Source organism: Polyodon spathula, chromosome 40 (genome assembly GCF_017654505.1).
Source record: "Polyodon spathula isolate WHYD16114869_AA chromosome 40, ASM1765450v1, whole genome shotgun sequence".
Lineage (NCBI taxonomy): Eukaryota > Metazoa > Chordata > Actinopteri > Acipenseriformes > Polyodontidae > Polyodon > Polyodon spathula.
Window position 1 is genome coordinate 3,019,210 of NC_054573.1, and position 17,151 is coordinate 3,036,360.

Here is a 17,151-nt window from a genome sequence, read left to right on the forward strand (position 1 = left end):
AATTGCAAAGTGGGGACATGCAGAACGTGGAAAAAATACAGCAAGGACATGCATCAAATTGCAAAGTGGGGACATGCAGAACGTGGAAAAAATACAGCAAGGACATGCAGAATGTGGTGCTTGTCATGAATCTCTCACACTTGGTGTGGAAGGGTCAGCTTTACTTACATCTAAGAAGTTGTCTAGGAGTGATGGGTCCTTGTTTAGAATCAACTCCTGAACCTGTTTCAATAAAGGAAAAGAAAAGAAAAACATTTCCTTCTTTAGAGACATATTCACGTCATTTATACCAGAAAACAACCTCTGGGCTCGACTTACAGCTTAAGACATAATTAGACACACTAGCTTAAACTGCTGGGGAGACTAGTGCTTTTATTTGAGTCACCTGGCATAACTTCTTGATTAAGTTATTTCCATTTACAGCAACACGTTCTGCAAATTCCATTAAAATGCTGGCTGTAAACTTGCTGTAGTTTTAAAATGACAAGTGAAACTGAATTCAAGATTGCAATAAAAAAAAGCCACAATGCACTGCTGCAACTTGATTAGCTTTTGCATAGCCTGGAACTTTAGTAATAGAACCTAGAAGTGTTCCAGAACGCCCTGCAGTGTTCACAGGAAGCGCATTACTGCACCTCTGCTTAACGTTCTCCAAGAGAAAGAGCATTTCCTGTCTAAACATTTCCCGTCTTTTTTACAACAGGTCATGTGTGCAAATAAGATGTTTGGGGTCACTGTGACCCGTGGCGTTTATCTATGTAGATTTGTGTGCAAGAATAAAACAAACTAATTTGTTATTTTATTATTATTATTATTATTATATTTGTATTATTATCTCTGGAAATGGCTGCACCTGTCTGGAGGTATTTATAATTAAAAAAACAAACAGTGTATATCTACAAGGCAGAGCCTAATTTTCTCTCTAACCCATCATGGTTTTGGCTGTCTACTAACCTTTTTGAGGATCGTGAGTTTGCTTTCGCTGGTTATCAGAGCAGCCTGGTTTAACAAATCCACAACCTGCACAATACATTAAGAAGATGCAACGATGAACAACGTCTAAGAAGGAATCACTACCCCAGGCTAAAAGTTAACATCATCGACGTGAACATGAGCACAAATGAAAACATGTATTTATACAATTATTCTGCATTCTAAAATAGACTAAGAACAGCAGAAGGAACCTTTACATCTCAACAAGCCTGCAGAAACGCTAAAGCAATCTTACATTCTAAATGCTTACATGAATGCAAAGCACGTGCGTCCTTTAAAACAGTAAGCTTTCTGAATCTTTGGATCTGGAAATATTGTCAGCTGAAAGTCATTCCTTAGGGACACTGTTCTAAACACTGTCACTATTTTAATGTCACCAACCGTAGCAGTTCGGTTTAAATCTATAGCACTTTTTTTTAATCATTTTGACGGTGGCAGTGTGTAGATGTACCACTGTTTAGCTCAAGTGAAGACCCCGTATGCTGAAAACATTCATACAATATCTAAGGATTGAGGTGGACTGCTGATGACAGTCAGCTCGAGGGTTAAGGGAGAAGCTTCTCTTACTTTCTCGCTTGTTGTCATGTCGATAGCGGTCGTCTCCTCCTCCCTGAAGAACTGAGAGGCCAGGCTTGTCCTGAAGCTGCTGCCCCCTCCGGGCTCACTGCCCCCTGCAGACATGTCTCGGCTCAGCAAGGGTGCCACAGAGCTGCAGGGTACAAACAGATCGGTTGTGACTAACAAGTTACACCAAAGAAACAACAGCATGCGAACCGCGATTAAGAGGCTCTGCATACTGTCAGGGTTCAGGGTTGAGGAGCGTTTACAGATACGTCTGTACAGGCAGATCTCAATGCACAGTACGTGTGTTACTTGATGTAGCTGATGAATTCAAGGCAGGGGGGTGGGTGTTGGAGCTATGCGGTTAGGTGTAAATGACACAGAAAAAGAAAAGATCAATCAATTCTCCCCTAATAATGACCTCATATTTTTGACACTTTTCATCAACTCAGAAACTAAATTTCAGTAGATCAATAACAAACAGATCCCCCACCACACCTGGAGCTGTCAATGTCATTAAAATGAACACTAGTGCCTCTATACAGCCTCCGTTTACCATCAACAGCTAACGAATGGATTTGCCAAGTTTCATCGTAATTGAATTTGATTCTCTACCTGTTAACATGCAAGTGGGTCATACAGAGGTGTCACAATATGCATTTTGAGCAGGATCGGAAATAAGACAGCGGTTTGATCCATTCCTGGTTTTACTGTGAGTTTAATAATACACACCTGAGCTTGTTACCTATACACTGGGGCTAATCAAGCTGGTAGTAAAACCTGGACTGGGTGGCACTGCCAGGAGGATATGAGTCTTATTGCCATCCCTGTTTCACTCAAGATACTTTGCAATGCTAACTTTTAAAGAAAAAAGAAATCGGACAATGAAATTTGGCAGCTGGAGTCAACAAGATCGGCGAAAGACGTCAAAAGCCAGAAACTTATTGTAACAACCTCTAATGGGCGCCTATTGTAAGAAGGGTTGTTACACAGTTGAAAAATAACTTTAAAAAAAGCTAAATGAAGGACTCTCAGGATGAACTCACTTCTGATAAGAGTCACCTTTCAAATCAGCAGCACCCCACAGCAGCTTTGTGACTCGAAGCACAAGCAATTCTGCATTAAAACCGGCTAGCCAAGCAGAGCCAGTGTCACGCACTTGAACTGTATTGTGCTGATAATATATATATATTATATATATATATATATATATATATATATATATATATATATATATATATACACATTGTATTAATATTATTATTATTATTATTATTATAGCAGATACACTATCCTGTGAAGTTACAATGTCTACACGGATAATAACAGTTTAAAAACGGAAGACTACATAAAAAGATGCATTTAGAAACACCCTTATTTTTTAAAAGTTTGCAGTTTACACACCTCGTCTCAACTCAAAACCGCATTTAACGCAGCAATGTGTCGGGGGAACAGCCTACCTTTTACTTAGACCGAGTTTAACCAGCAAAAACACGCCTGTTGCTTGTTTCTGTGTTGGAGTTTCTTCTTGAGATCATAATTCACCCCCGTGAAACCGCCATGACGGCCCAAAGCCACTCCCCGCATGCGCAGTACTCCGGGGCAAAGGCTCATGGGGCATGTAGTTTTGTTAGTCTGAAAAGTTCACTGTCTTGTAGTACTGGTTGCCTGCTCTCGTAGTCAGATTTTTACAAGTAGCTTGAAAATGAATTTTATTTTATTTATAGGCAACGTCTGCCAAAGTGTCCTAATATTAAAATCGCCAAGTAAGCAAAGGGAAACTGGCGTGAGCAATAGCGTTGCAACTTTCTTGTGTCATCCGCGCCGGGTACCCCATGCCAGCGCTGTCGTGTATGCTTTGACTTTGAGGATACCACAATCCTACCCTGTCTTTGCATGTGCTAATTTCCACTGCTTTTCAAGAGCGTGTCTATGGGAATCTGATTTACGAGTTTCAAATGTGGTTTTGTACATGTCAGTGATAGCTTACACTATTGTTAACTAATTCTCAAGTTTTATCTAAAAAGAAGAGGTAGACATTTACCACTGGATAAAAATCGATAAATCGTATAACACCTGCAAGTTCATATCTAGCACGGTTTCCAGTAAAACACATTTAAAAAAAAAATCTAAATATTTTGAATACATTTTTAAATACGCTTATACCTGCTCCCGCTTCAGAAATTACTAACAGTGTATTACCTTAAAACAAAAACAACAACAACATTATGAAGAGAAACTTTTTATTTAAAAATAAATAAAAATAAACAAAAGGAAAAGTATTTCAATTATGATAAACAGGAACAAACACTCCAATCGCTCCCTCGAAAACAAAATCGAAAGTTCAAGCAGTCTTAAATTCAAAGTTCAAAAAGTCTTAAACTCAAACTCCAATGAAACAAACAAAAAAACACATTATTGTTGCATACAGAGACGACTCAGTCCCTGTGTTTCCCCCTCGCTGGGCTCAGTGTTTCGGTCTGGGCCGGCTGCAGTGCGTCCCTTTGGGGCGGGTCTGCCCCTGGTGATGCCCCTGCTGTAGAGGGCAGTAGCGGCGGGTGTGCGCACGGTCTCCAGTGGCCTTGCAGAGCGGGCAGACATAGTTCCTCAACACAGGGCAGCAGACCTTTCCATCGTCCGTCCTGAGGCAGTGAGAAGAGTAGACCTGGGCAGTCTCGCCGTTCTGCTTGCAGAAACTACAACGGGTCTCAGTGGGGCTAACAGCTGGGCTGGGGCGCTCCGTCCTGCTTTCCTTGTCACTGCGGCCACTCTGGGAGACGGAGCTGGACGTGGGGGGACCAGGGGTCACGTCGGGACCAGGGGTACCCAGGGTACCTCTGTGATTCTGCCGCAGGTCCTGCGCCACAGCCCCCAAGTTGAGATAGTCTCTCCACATATCAAAGAACCTGTCGTTTCGGTCCATGGTCTGTGTGGCTGCATAGCCTCCTGGAGACTCTTATATAGCAGCACTCGCTGTTTAAAAGTAACACATTTGTATCAGTGTTTTAATGAAGCGAACAGGTGCTTTTCTGAGGGTTTTGATCCTGGGGCGAGTTAAGAAGAATATTCCGGTTCGTATTCCGAATATGTTGTTTATAATGCGGAATATATATTCAGGTTATTCATTATTCCGATTACTAGTGCAATATTACTGGCCATGCAAACGCAGTCGCCAGACCATGGTATTCAAAACAGAGGCATCTCTTCTGAGACGCTATGACAAACCTACCCACTCTCCACGGCTTTCAGCTTGAACTCGAGAGAGGCTGAATTCAATCCCTTTGTGACAACATCAAATGATTTTTGTTTTTCTAAGCAAACGCATATGTTGATGCTTGACGGGGAAAACGTCTTCACTGTCAGTTTATGCTTGATACATTTCACAGATGTTAAATGAAATTAAATAATTCAGATCCTTCACACGTATTTTAAATTAGCTGAGGCTCTCCCCATTATGCCAGCTTCTCAGAGAAAATGCAATCAGTAGCATTCTTGCTGCCAGCCAGCCTGTCTTCTCTTCGGACACCTTCTCCGCTGTCTGCAAATAAAGTTAAAAAAAAAAGGATACTTTCGTTCCAGGGCTGTCTGCCTTTGTCGCGTGGCCAGGTGTTTTGCACGGCCAGGTGTAGGATTTGAAACACTGTAAATAAAGCACTTAAGAATTAAATAATATTATGCAACAGGTTATAAAACACGTTTCCCTATGTATACACTTGTTGATGTTTATTTCGGTACCGCGTGTTGTACGTCAAAAAAACATAGTCGAAAACCTTTTTATTTTGTATTTCAAATATGTATTTAATTCAGAGCCACGTGTTACCAAGTTTATTTGTATTTTGTGTTAACAAAAGTGAGTTAGCACACTGATTTAATTTACAGTGTCGATTGCAGAGAGTCGTTAAAAAACGGCTAATTCAACACAGATACCCCCAGATCGATTATATAATCACTAATTCGACGTTTTGTTCACTTTAAAAATAGCTTTCATTTACCTCGAGGATACTTATATGGTATTTTTTGTTTGTATCTACGCTATTAGAGAAGGCAGTTAAATATACATTATATTATTTTAAATTAGTACAATATCTGCGTTGACATTGTTTCCACGTTGTTTGTAAAAACACATTTAATTGACAGTTTTCCTTGTTGATAAATAATTGTTTTAATGTAATTCGCGTTGCACGTATTGTTATTTTTAAATAAAAGCGACCCAAATCATTAAAATTGTTAACCTTGCGCGACGATGGTGTCGTTCAGCGTCATTAAAAACGGGTGTTCACTTTGAGACAATCAGGACACGACGACTCCGTGTGTAGATTCGCCATTAAATACGATCACACCTTGCTACGCTAGTCAAGTAACATTTCGTCACTTTGTGTTTTACTAGATCTGCGTTATTTGCTAAGCGTTTTGACTGCATAATCATGAACCGACACGAGTGGAGTTTTTACAAGTCTTCAATACGCTATGGCTTCAGCAATTTCAATTCTATGGAAGTCTACAAACGAGGCTAAAATCAGTCTTGAAATAATTATAGTAAATCTACTGTACGATACCTCCCTAGACTAAATTTACTGCCAGACAATGGTTTAATAATAATAATAATAATAATAATAATAATAATAATAATAATAATAATAAGAAGAAGAAGAAGAAGAAGAAGAAGAAGAAGAAGAAGAAGAAGAAGAAGAAGAAGAAGAATAGATTAGTCAGTAACACCCATCCCTTTGCCACAGCTGTATAGACAGATACCCACATATATAACCCCAGAGAAGTAGCAAGCAAGAAGGAGATTGATCAGAGAGGCTACCAAGAGGCAACTTTGCAAGAGCTACCGGCTTTTATGACCAAGACTGGTCAAAGTGTGTATGTGACAACAATATCCCAAGCACTCCACAAATCTGGTCTGTATGGTAGGGTGGCAAGAAGGAAGCCATTACTCAAGAAAGCCCACCTTGAATCCCGTTTGAAGTATGCAAAAAAAAAAAAAAAAATACTCAGGAGATTCTGTAGCCATGTGGCAAAAAAGTTTTGTGGTCTGACGAAACTAAAATTGAACTTTTTGGCCGAAATGCAAAGTGTTATGTTTGGCGCAAACCCAACACAGCGCATCAGCCAAAGAACACCATCCCTACTGTGAAGCATGGGGGTGGCAGCATCATGTTATGGGGATGTTTCTCATTGGCAGGGACTGGGGCATTTGTCAGGATAGAAGGGATAATGAATGGAGCAAAGTGCAGAGAAGTCCTTGAGGAAAACCTGCTGCCCTCTGCAAGAAAGCTGAAACTAGGATGGAAGTTCACCTTTCAGCATGACAACGACCCAAATCACTCAGCCAAAGCTACACTGGAGTGGCTAAGGAACAAACAGGTAAATGTCCTTGAGTGGCCCAGTCAGAGCCCCGACCTAAATCCAATCGAAAATTTGTGGCATGACTTGAAGATTGCTGTCCATCAACGCTCCCCAAGGAACTTGACAGAGCTTGAACAGTTTTGTAAAGAAGAATGGTCAAATATTGCCAAATCTAGGTGTGCAAAGTTGGTAGAGACCGATCCCAACAGACTCACAGCTGTAATTGCTGCCAAAGCTGCTTCCACCAAGTATTAACGCAGGGGGGTGGAGATCTTTCAGTTTTGTATTTTTAATATATAATTTTTTTCTCAGTAAAAACTTTTCTCCCCTTAACAGTGTGGAGTATGGTGTGCAGATAAGTGGAAAAAAAATTAAATGCATGAAACTCTGAGGCACTGACACAACAAAATGCGAAAAAAGTTCAAGGGGGTGTAGACTTTCTATAGGCGCTGTATCTGACCTGCTGTGCGCCCCTATGGTTATATAGGACCTCAAAGTCAATTAATGAAAGCAGTGCATGTGTACTTATTTTAAAACAATCTGGTTCTACACTTGGTGAAAGACATTTCTGTTTGCAACTGCTTCCCTACTGGCTGGCTAGCCAGAGCCTGACAGCTCACATTGTCTTATTATATGATTTCATATAATTAAAATAACTGACTCAGCATGTCCTAGAAGTATTTCCATAGAGACCAGTCTCCTCAAGGGATGGATAGAAATATAATTTGGACAAACTGTATACAATACTGTAGACGCTACTGCAGAGACACAGTTTAGCTGATAATATTTTTGATATCTGTTCCATCTATATGCAATTACCAGTTTAAACACAAGGGGGTGCTGTTTTCCATTCACAGACAATTACGTTGTTTGTTTCCAGTACAGTACATGCACTGGTTTGTGCATTGCAACTTAACCCATGCACCGTTTAAACACGTTTTATAAAATAAATTACAATATAACAATTATTTAACCAGAATTGTCTCAACAATATATTTATACCTATTTGATCCGAAGATCGTGAAATATTTATCATGATAAAATGAATTAATCGCGACAACAGCATAGTCTATCATTTGCAATTTCAATGCAATAGAAAAGCTGATTCAACATTCAATTAATGCAATTGTCTTAACAATGCTATTTAAAGCACCGGCATCGGTAACCCTTGCAGTATAAATACTATATCCACGTGTTGGTAATTCTGCTGAATTGCACAGACTATCTCGTGTTATGCCTGACATGCTATTTTAAAAAGCAATCGATAATCAGACTGTATCGACGCACTGCTCAATCTCGTCTCAAGTACGGGTGGGTGCTGAGAAACCCCCGGGGCTGCTGCAAACCCCCCCGGGGCTGCTGCAAACCACCCCGGGGCTGCTGCTAAACCCCCGGGCTGCTGCAAACCACCCCGGGGCTGCTGCAACCCCCCCGGGGCTGCTGCTAAACCCCCGGGCTGCTGCAAACCCCCGGGTGTGCTTCGCTCACATCCATATATGGGCATGCCGTCGAGTCTGCCTTCCCATTGGCTGGCGGCCGTGTGCAGATGTCTGTCAGCCAATGGCCTGCCTCCGCTGCTTGGCCGATTATTTTGATTAGAGAAACTGTGTGGAGGTCTGCGTTAAAAATAAGGGCACGCAAACTAAACGCGTAAAAAAAGGGAAATATTAGAAATGACAACACCACGTGTCACATTCGAGGTTCAAGTTTGCATATATAATTGAAATCGAGCAATTCTTCCCAACGAAAAATCCATTTATTTATTTATTTGTTGCGGTTGGGTGCGTGAACCAGGCCGAAGCCGGGGGCTGGATTTCCTCAGCACCCTGGGAGAGAACACCTTTGTGCGGTTCGGACTGCTGCTCGGGCAGCGCCTAATCAATTTCAGTTTGAGGTAAGAAAGGAGACGTCTTGTATATTAATAATGTGTCTATAAATTATATACTGACAACAGCTGTGATAATATACACGTTATTTTTTTTTTCAAATCACGATTTTGTTGTTTTCTGTTTTTACAACAATAGGTAGTTAAAAAAAAAAAAATAAATAAATAAATAAAACAAGTGCTCTTTTTCAAGATGGGTGAGTCACGTCTGTGTGTTTTGTTTTTCCTAAAAAATAATAGGAGGTGAAAAATAAAGACTAATTGAAAGCTTGCAGTCGGACATTTTAATATAGCCCAAGTCTCGCGTAAAATCCCAATTTATTTTGACAGCATTGCACAATCTGTCAATAGTCTGGCACTGTGCTTGTTAAAGCTGTGGTGTCTATGTTTGTTCCTTTTTTTTCAGTATTTTTGTCAAAAGAAACTTGGGGGTGTTGTAAACCAAGAATGTGGGGTCGTTTTCACAGAACCTAGCTGTGCACGTTGCAGGGTGCTGGGCTGCAGAATCTCCTGTAATGTGTTTATCTGGTTAAGTTTATGATATACCAAGTGGACTAAAAATATAGAAAGTTAGTGAATTGTTGGGGTTCATGAGAGTATTGTTCTGAGGTACAGGCTCTTGAAGTTTGGGGGTATCGGGTGGATAGTTGACTGCGACGTGTCAAATGACAGTAGGTAGTTTAGCAATGTTTGCAATGATTCCAGGAACCTTAAAAATATTAAATTTTTCAGAATAGGTACAGTTTCTACCCATGATGAATTATCAGCAAGTGTACCCAGATATTGTGTGGAGGGATCTTGCAGAATTATGACTTTTACACATTTTCTGTCATTTACGTTTTATGGACCAAAAGTAAACTAGACGGTAAGAGACACATAAAACCTGCCCTGGACTGAGAGCACAAATTCACATAATTCAGAGATGCAGGCTGCGTCTTCATCTGTATAGTGTCCTTCAGATTACTGCCCCAGACATGTTTACACAAGCAACTCAAAATGTGTGGGGACCCCTTGTGAGTATCCAGGTTAATTCAAGTAGTACTGTCACATATAAAAGACACAAGCCACGCTGTCTAAGTTTGGTTTTGAGATTGCTGAAAAGCCAGACAAGGAAATAACCAACAGACCATGATAGGATCAAATTTATATATATATATATATATATATATATATATATATATATATATATATATATATATAAAATGGATCCTATCATGGTCTGTTGGTTATTTCCTTGTCTGGCTTTTCAGCAGTCTAAAATTTGTATTGTCTCAATCCTATAATTCAAGTTGATTAAAAATATTTGGCAATAGCTGTATAGTGAGATCGGACTGTCCAGTTCTGGTCATCACAGCACTAAAGGGACATTGTGGCCCTGAAGAGAGTCCAAGAAGAGCAAACAGAGTGAGCTCTGAAGACAGGTTGAAAGAGTTAAATCTATTTAGCCTGTAACCAAGAAGAATCGGGGGGGGGCAGGGCATGATTTGAAGTCTTTAAAATCTTCAGAGGAGGTGACATAGTTAACCCAAATCAGTACTTTAAGCACAGAAACCAGGACCAGAGGGCACAGTTGCATTTTAAATGGAAGCACAGGACAGAGGGAAGGAGAAGCTTCTTCTCACAGAGTGGTTTTAGTGTGCTATGGACTCCTGGACCACACCTTGATCCTTTAAGATCCAACTTGACAAAGTTCTGAGATCAGACGGCTGCTAGGAACCAGATGGACTGAATTGCCTCCTCTCGTTCGCTAATTTTGTTATTTATGTTTTAAGATAAAGGGCATGTGAAAACAAATATCAAAACAGATGTACACACAGGGTGTAGGAAGTATTTTTTTGTAAAATCTCTAGGCTGTTCAGTAACATTAGTGATGGTTTAAATTCATATAATGTGGAGGAATAATATTTGAGGCCAGAGTATATCAAAACACGAATCTGCCAAAATGTGTTTCTTCAATTTTGTAGTTAACAGATTTTGCCCTAGCCAGTGATTCTTAGAAAGGGTAGCAACCAAAGTTTTAACCAGTATCCATATTCTCCAATTGTGCAGCAAAAAAAATACTAAATATTGCAATCAAGGCATCTGCAGACATGTCCCTGTACAATATCGGTACTTGAGTTTCATCTAAATCTGAATTGTTCTGATAGCTGCTCCAGATGACATGGAATGAAACATACATGTGCCCAGATATCACATTGCTATAGTGCAGGATGAAGGGTAATGCTGCTTTCACATGTTGCACACTACAGGTAAAAGTTGACATGTACACACAAGGGACAGTTTTCTACTTGCGTTTAATGCTGTATTGTTTCCCCAGCCTACAGCCGTTGCAAAAAATGACCATTGTCTAACCTCTTGCCATCGTTGTCTTGCGGGCTGGTCGATGTGCGTGGCTGTACTGTCATACTGCACGTTTTGGAAATGTTGACACTTGGGTGACCGTGGCTCTTTCTCTGTGTCGGATCAGGTCATTGCAAGCAGGTTTGGGGAGTCGTGATGTAAAACCCACTTGGTCGCTTTAATGCGGTCTGACAGCTGTTAGGGCTTGCAGGAAAGCAGCATCAGTGTGTGACAACAGACTGGTCAATCATGTGGGCTCAGGTCAACAGGGGAACCGTGGAGTGCGGAAGCCAGAGGTATTGGAACCAAGTGATGTCATTCTGTGTCGACGTGAATAACGTTTGTCTATTGAAACAGTGCGCGTGGATCGGCAAAACTGGCTTACTGTTTCGTTCTCGTTTAATGAGGACCAAAGCAAGTACTTAGAAAACACAATAACTGTACCAAGTAGAAGTATGAAATGTTCCAAAAATCTGCAGTGCTGTAACTACCTTCTTTGGCAGGGGAAGAAGATTTTGAATTTACAGATATAACCGATACGAAAGGTTTACAGTTAGTCCTGAGCGTTCCGAGAATGCTGATTATAGTAACAGTGTTTCTGTGCTGTAAAATGAGCCGTGCCTCATGCTGTCCCGGCCAGCTGAGTATTGATGTTATGTCATGATTGGTTGGTGCTGTATAAGGAATATAATGGTGTTTTCATTGCTAAACTCTGGGGAGTGAGGCTCAGCTCACATTTATACCATTCTGCAGGTGATTACTGAGAAGACTGAATCCTCGGTTCTTGGATGTTCTGACTTGGGTATCCCGTCCCAGAAATGCTTAATGTCAAGGGTGGCAAAAATAATCTGTTTTAAATATGTACAGTGCCACAACCCCTAGTGCAAATCAAACCGTGCTTCCTCTTTCCAATGCATTGTGCAGCTTTTGTTTCTTTGCAGTGAATAGCAATAGAAGTTTTTTTTTTCCACCCTGTGAGTGATACACACTGTCAAATCGCAGATCAGTGAAGCAGCGAGTTACGTTCAGTAAATTTTGGCCCAAATGTTAATATACTTGTTTCTCCATAGGTTACCTGCAGGCCAGCCCTGAGGAAATCCCTACCCTGTGTGAGAATGAGATCAGTGGGTGGCGGCTGTGAGATCTGAAGGAGGCAGCCTCCTTGCCTGAGGACGCCATGCTCCCGTGGAACCAATGATGGACCCGGACACCTTCTCCCACATCCGGCTGTGGTGCCCCCGGCCTTTCGGGACCTACTCCCAAAACAAGCCAAGCAACGGGGCTGGCAGTGGAGTTGGAGGCACCCTGCTGAAGTCAGCCAGCGACCTTGTATGCCGGGGGCCGCAAGGGGAGGAGGGGGAGGAGGAGCCCACCTTGGAGAACACTCCCCTAGTCACTCCCCCCTCCCTGTCCTCCAATGGGAACCAGGTTGAGGATGGCCGTGTGCTTCTGGACACCTGGTACGTCATCAAGCCTGGGAACACCAAGGAAAAGATTGCTTTCTTTGTGGCCCACCAGTGCAACGGGCTGGGCTTGACCCGACCCAACACCATGAAGGTCAAAGGGAACTGGAGCACCGACTGCTCCAAGGCGAAGCGCCGCCGCTGCTCCTCCTACAACCCCAGCAAGTCCAGAGCCAACAGCTCTGAGCTGCAGAAGGAGCCAGGGGAGCGTCTGGACGAGGGGGACTGTCTGGAAACAGAGCTCAGTGAGACAGAACTGCTGTCTGTGGCAGAGATGGTGGCCCTGGTGGAACAGCGTACCGTCATGGCCATGCAGGAGGTCATTGGACAGGTACCTCCCCAGAGCCTGAGCTCAGTTAGGAGGCTCTCCAGCACCAGTACCCAGGGCTCAGAGGTGTTCCTCTCAGAAGTGGAGACACCTGCCCCAGACGCTGATCCCCCTTCCTCCCTCCAACCTCCAGCAGAGAGAGAGCCATCTGATTCCAGGCGTGTAGCAGAGGCCATTGCCCACTTTGAGTCTCAGCAACAGCAGCTAGAGAGTGCCCTCCTGAGACGCAATGGGATGTCGCAGGAGAAGACTGGCGGTGGGGTGGGGGCGAGTGTGGGGACTGGAGGGAATGGCAGTGGTGGAGGAGGGGGAGGAAGGGAGGTTAGGATCGCCTTCCGTGTCTCCAGCATGGACCCTTGCTGTCAGGCTGAAACAGGTAGCTCTGGCCGTCCCAACTGCATGTTTTTGAGCTGTGGTGGGGGAAGCCCGACCGGGGGTGCCAGGGCCAAAGAGAAGATCACCTGTGACCTTTACCAGCTGGTGAGCCCGTCCTCTCGTGACCCCCTGCCTCCCAGCAACATGGAGATCCTGCTGGCCGCCGCTGCTGCCTCCCCCAAGGGGACTGGGGAATCCAGAGGAGAGGTACTTCAAGAGCACCAGATCCCACCCACGAGTTCAAACTCTATCCCTGACGGTGAGGCTGGGGAGAAGGGTGGCGAGAGATTGCGGGAGTGTGTGTCCGGTTTTCACGTAGAAGTGGTGGTGACTGGCGCAGTGGACCAGTGCGTCTTCTATGGGAAGGACAGCACAGAGAATATGAAGGAGGAGACTGTCCGTTTCACAGTAGGATCCCCTGCCCCAGATTCTTTGCCTTGTCCTGGGTGCGAGGAAAACCCTCCCCCTCCGGGACAGCTCTTCTTTTACCACTCCCAAACTGCACTGCCTGATGAGGACAGCGAGCAGCTGGAGATGCAGAACTCCCTTGACTGCACTAACAATAACCGCAGCAGTGCCGGCGGTGAGCGGTTGGACTCCAGTGATTCACCCACGAGTCAGGATCCGGATTCCTCGGACTCTTCCCTGTGCCGGCTCTACCGCCACATCTCCCACGACTTCTTGGAGATTCGCTTCAAGATCCAGCGGCTGCTGGAGCCCCGGCAGTACATGCTTCTCATGCCCGACCACATCATGGTGAACATCTTTAGCTATCTCCCCACGCGTTCACTTGCTGCCCTGAAGTGCACCTGCCACTACTTTAAGGCTCTCATAGAGACCTACGGCATTCGTGCAACAGACTCGCTCTGGAACAAAGACCCACTGTACCGAGACGACCCCTGCAAACAGTGCAAGAAGCACAACGAGAAGGGGGATGTGTCGCTGTGCCGCTGGCACCCCAAACCTTACCACCACGACCTGCCTTACGGACGCTCCTACTGGATGTGCTGCCGACGCACCGACAAGGACACGCCAGGCTGCCGCGTCGGACTCCATGACAACAACTGGGTGCAGCCCTGTGAACTGGTGCAGAGCCGGGCTAAGAGGTGAAATTTGAAAGGTCCCAGTGGAGGACTGAGACTATTTTCAATGACGGGAGTTTGGGGGATGGCTGTGTGCTTGCTGACAGGGTCCAGTTTAACAACACTTTGTAATCTGTTTGGTTTGTGAGTGCTGCAAGTGTGTGTGTGTGTGTGTGTGTGTGTGCGATTTTGTTTTTCCTTCTCACTTCTCTTTCTAAGTACAGATTTATGGTCTACAGTCCATGGTTTTTTCAAAGTCCTCCTCAGACAAGAGAGCTGCCACCTGATCACACCTTTCCATCCTTCTTTTGCCACCCAGTAAAACACTTCCTAAGATATAGATCCTGCAAGTAGGCATAGCCAGAAGATTCAAAATTGATGTTTTACAAAACCAGGGCTATTGCTATCCTGTTTTTAACACCTCTTCTTAAGTTGTAAGATTTCCGTTTGAATCCCAGATTATTCAGAACAAGCCTTGTTGTAATGAAATATGCAAATACAGCAGTACAAGCAGGTTCTTGCATATTAGCGAAGTGTCAAACTAAAATGAGCGCTCCTTGAGTTGCAATCATAAATAAATGTTTAGCCTTGTTTTCAGTTATCCTTACCTTCCATGGTACTGTCTTGCTAAAACATGTGATTGAATTAAATACCTTTACTGTGAAAATAAAGTGTAAGGTTTAGTTTATGGTCTCAACACAACACTTGTGTGGTATCTGTGAACGGACTGGCACAAAAGTACTGTAGAGTGTAAGGTGGTACATTGAGTATGGGACTGTGAACTGACAGATTTTCCTTGAATGCAGTAACAATAACATTTAATGAAGAGTGGATGGATTCCATACCTATGCCTTCATGCAAGATCTGTAGCGTTTAATCCAGCAATGCCAATTTTGACTACAATTCCTTGGCGAAATAACCAAAAATGAATATTGCTGAGTATGGGTATAACTAATCTTACAAGGAGCCATCGGCTGCTTCATAATATGACATTTTTTTGTCCTGTGTTTAAATAATAACAACTATTAATAAAGATGAACTGTCATCTCCTTTGGGGTCTGCAAAGTCTGTTTTGTCTATGAAGTGCCAGGTATGAAACACCACAGCTGTCCTCTATTCATACATCAGTAGGCGTTTCTGGTGTGAACAGTGTCGTGGCTCTGTTGTTGCAGGAGATAAGTAAAGGAGGCTTTTTCTGTTCACTAAACTACAGTGGGATATTAAATGTAGCTGGTTGTGTTTCGAATCCATCTCTACATGTCTTTGTACCGATTGCACAGGTACTCGCTCTGCTTCAGGTCCAGCCTTGTACCACTGCAAATAACACTTGCTGCGTAATTTGGCATATCATCTTACCCGTTGTTAATGGGGAAAATAATTGTTAGGTCATCACAAAACCATTTAAACCAAGAATGAGCTCATGCATGCCAGTCTGCCAAGCCAGTGACGTTATTTCAATCATTAACGGGAACAGACAGTGAAGATGTTTCAAGGAAAGTGCACACGTTTGCATTTTGTGTGTGTGTGTGTGTGTGTGCTCGGAAATGCAATGTGAGACATTCTGATGCACAAGATTCATGGGGTAATGTATTTATTTTAAGCTTTTTAGATTCTCAGTATGCATGTGTAAGCCTCCTGCCTCTGTTTTTTTTAATTTTTTTTTTTTTTTTTTTGTGATTTCAAGTGATTTATTCCCTAGGCCTTCCACCAAAGCTTTGTCCTTGAACAGGTTGATGGATTTTCAACTGAGGAACTGGGGTTTGTTTGCTTTTACTGTCAGGATGTGTGTGTATGTGTGCGCTCTCACTCTCTCTCTCTCTCTCTCTATTATAATGTAAATAACGTCACTTGATTGAAATGTTTCCAGTTTTGTGCATGTGAATGATCAGATGAATCTCTGGCCAGCCTAGTCCAGCTCATTAAAAATATCTCCTGTCAACTCCCAGCTATGCATACAGGGCTCAGATCTGAGCTCAGTCTATACACAGGGTGGATCAAAAACATTATTATCAACATTTATGTAGAAATACCAAAAAGAAATGGCGCAACAAATATTTCACGATTATATTGTAACCCGACTTCTTTTGTCAAAGACACTTGCTAGTTTCTTTCAGTACTTCTACATATCTTCCTACTAAGTGTATGAATTAGTGAGGCAGAATTACAAGACATCAAACGGTCTGCAAACATCACACCGGCTTTCTGTATGATGTCCTGATAGGAATCGAAGCATTACTATGTGGCAGGCCAGTGGCGGAGCTTCATTCGTGTTCTGTAGTAATGTTTTTCATGTGGTGTCTTGCTAGCCCTGCAGTAGCTCTGGAGAACCTGTCTTGCAAACAGCAGAACGGATGGTCTCATTGGTGGTCAATTGGAGACTCTTGCTGTCTGTATTTCCCTTTGCTGTCTGTGCACTTGTTGCTGTAGGTTAATTTCCTGTGTCGTGGTTCTGGAAAACAAACGGTTGTGGGACTAACAAGGTTTACCAGAATGAGAGTACTAAGATGTTTACCTGATTTCGTAATTTGTATATTTGGTTTCAATTAAATATTTCTCTCTTTTCCAAGATGTTTCTCTTAATTTTCACCCCTGTCTTAAGTACTCTGTGACACATTTTTCTACTTCAGCACCTGAATTGCTGGACTATGCATTGTGAATTCTCACAAAACAATCGGTAGATTCTGGAACCTAGAATGTACCCGAATTCTTAAAATGTGCTCTAAGGAAGGCCGGTGCTCCAGATAAGGTTTTGGGTCTGGGAGTAACTTTCCC

At 42.9% G+C, this 17,151-nt stretch overlaps 3 protein-coding genes across 3 annotated transcripts in view; 1 reads left to right on the forward strand and 2 right to left on the reverse strand.

Moving 5' to 3' along the window:
- LOC121304852 (symplekin-like) overlaps positions 1-3,126 on the reverse strand; it is a 3,708-nt gene extending 582 nt beyond the window's left edge. Inside the window, exons 1-4 of the mRNA XM_041236262.1 lie at positions 3,015-3,126; positions 1,561-1,702; positions 955-1,020; positions 139-222 (exon numbers count right to left, since the gene is read on the reverse strand). Of these exons, the coding sequence (XP_041092196.1) occupies positions 139-222; positions 955-1,020; positions 1,561-1,674 (264 nt within the window). The 5' untranslated portion in view covers positions 1,675-1,702; positions 3,015-3,126. The remainder of the gene's footprint in view (positions 1-138; positions 223-954; positions 1,021-1,560; positions 1,703-3,014) is intronic.
- An 895-nt stretch (positions 3,127-4,021) lies between these two features.
- LOC121304853 (nanos homolog 2-like) lies at positions 4,022-4,477 on the reverse strand. Its single transcript, XM_041236263.1, has one exon. It carries the CDS (start codon positions 4,475-4,477, stop codon positions 4,022-4,024), a length of 456 nt encoding a protein of 151 aa, XP_041092197.1.
- Positions 4,478-8,478: 4,001 nt separating this feature from the next.
- Positions 8,479-16,945, forward strand: LOC121304884 (F-box only protein 46-like). Its single transcript, XM_041236299.1, has 2 exons — positions 8,479-8,800; positions 12,202-16,945. The coding sequence occupies exon 2, from the start codon at positions 12,326-12,328 to the stop codon at positions 14,405-14,407; it is 2,082 nt and encodes a 693-aa protein (XP_041092233.1). The 5' UTR covers positions 8,479-8,800; positions 12,202-12,325; the 3' UTR covers positions 14,408-16,945.
- The last annotated feature ends 206 nt before the right edge of the window (positions 16,946-17,151 follow it).

Coding starts and splice junctions, on each gene's coding strand:
- LOC121304884 (XM_041236299.1), top strand. CDS start 12,326: ATGATGGACCCGGACACCTTCTCCCACATCCGGCTGTGGTGCCCCCGG.
- LOC121304853 (XM_041236263.1), bottom strand. CDS start 4,477: ATGGACCGAAACGACAGGTTCTTTGATATGTGGAGAGACTATCTCAAC.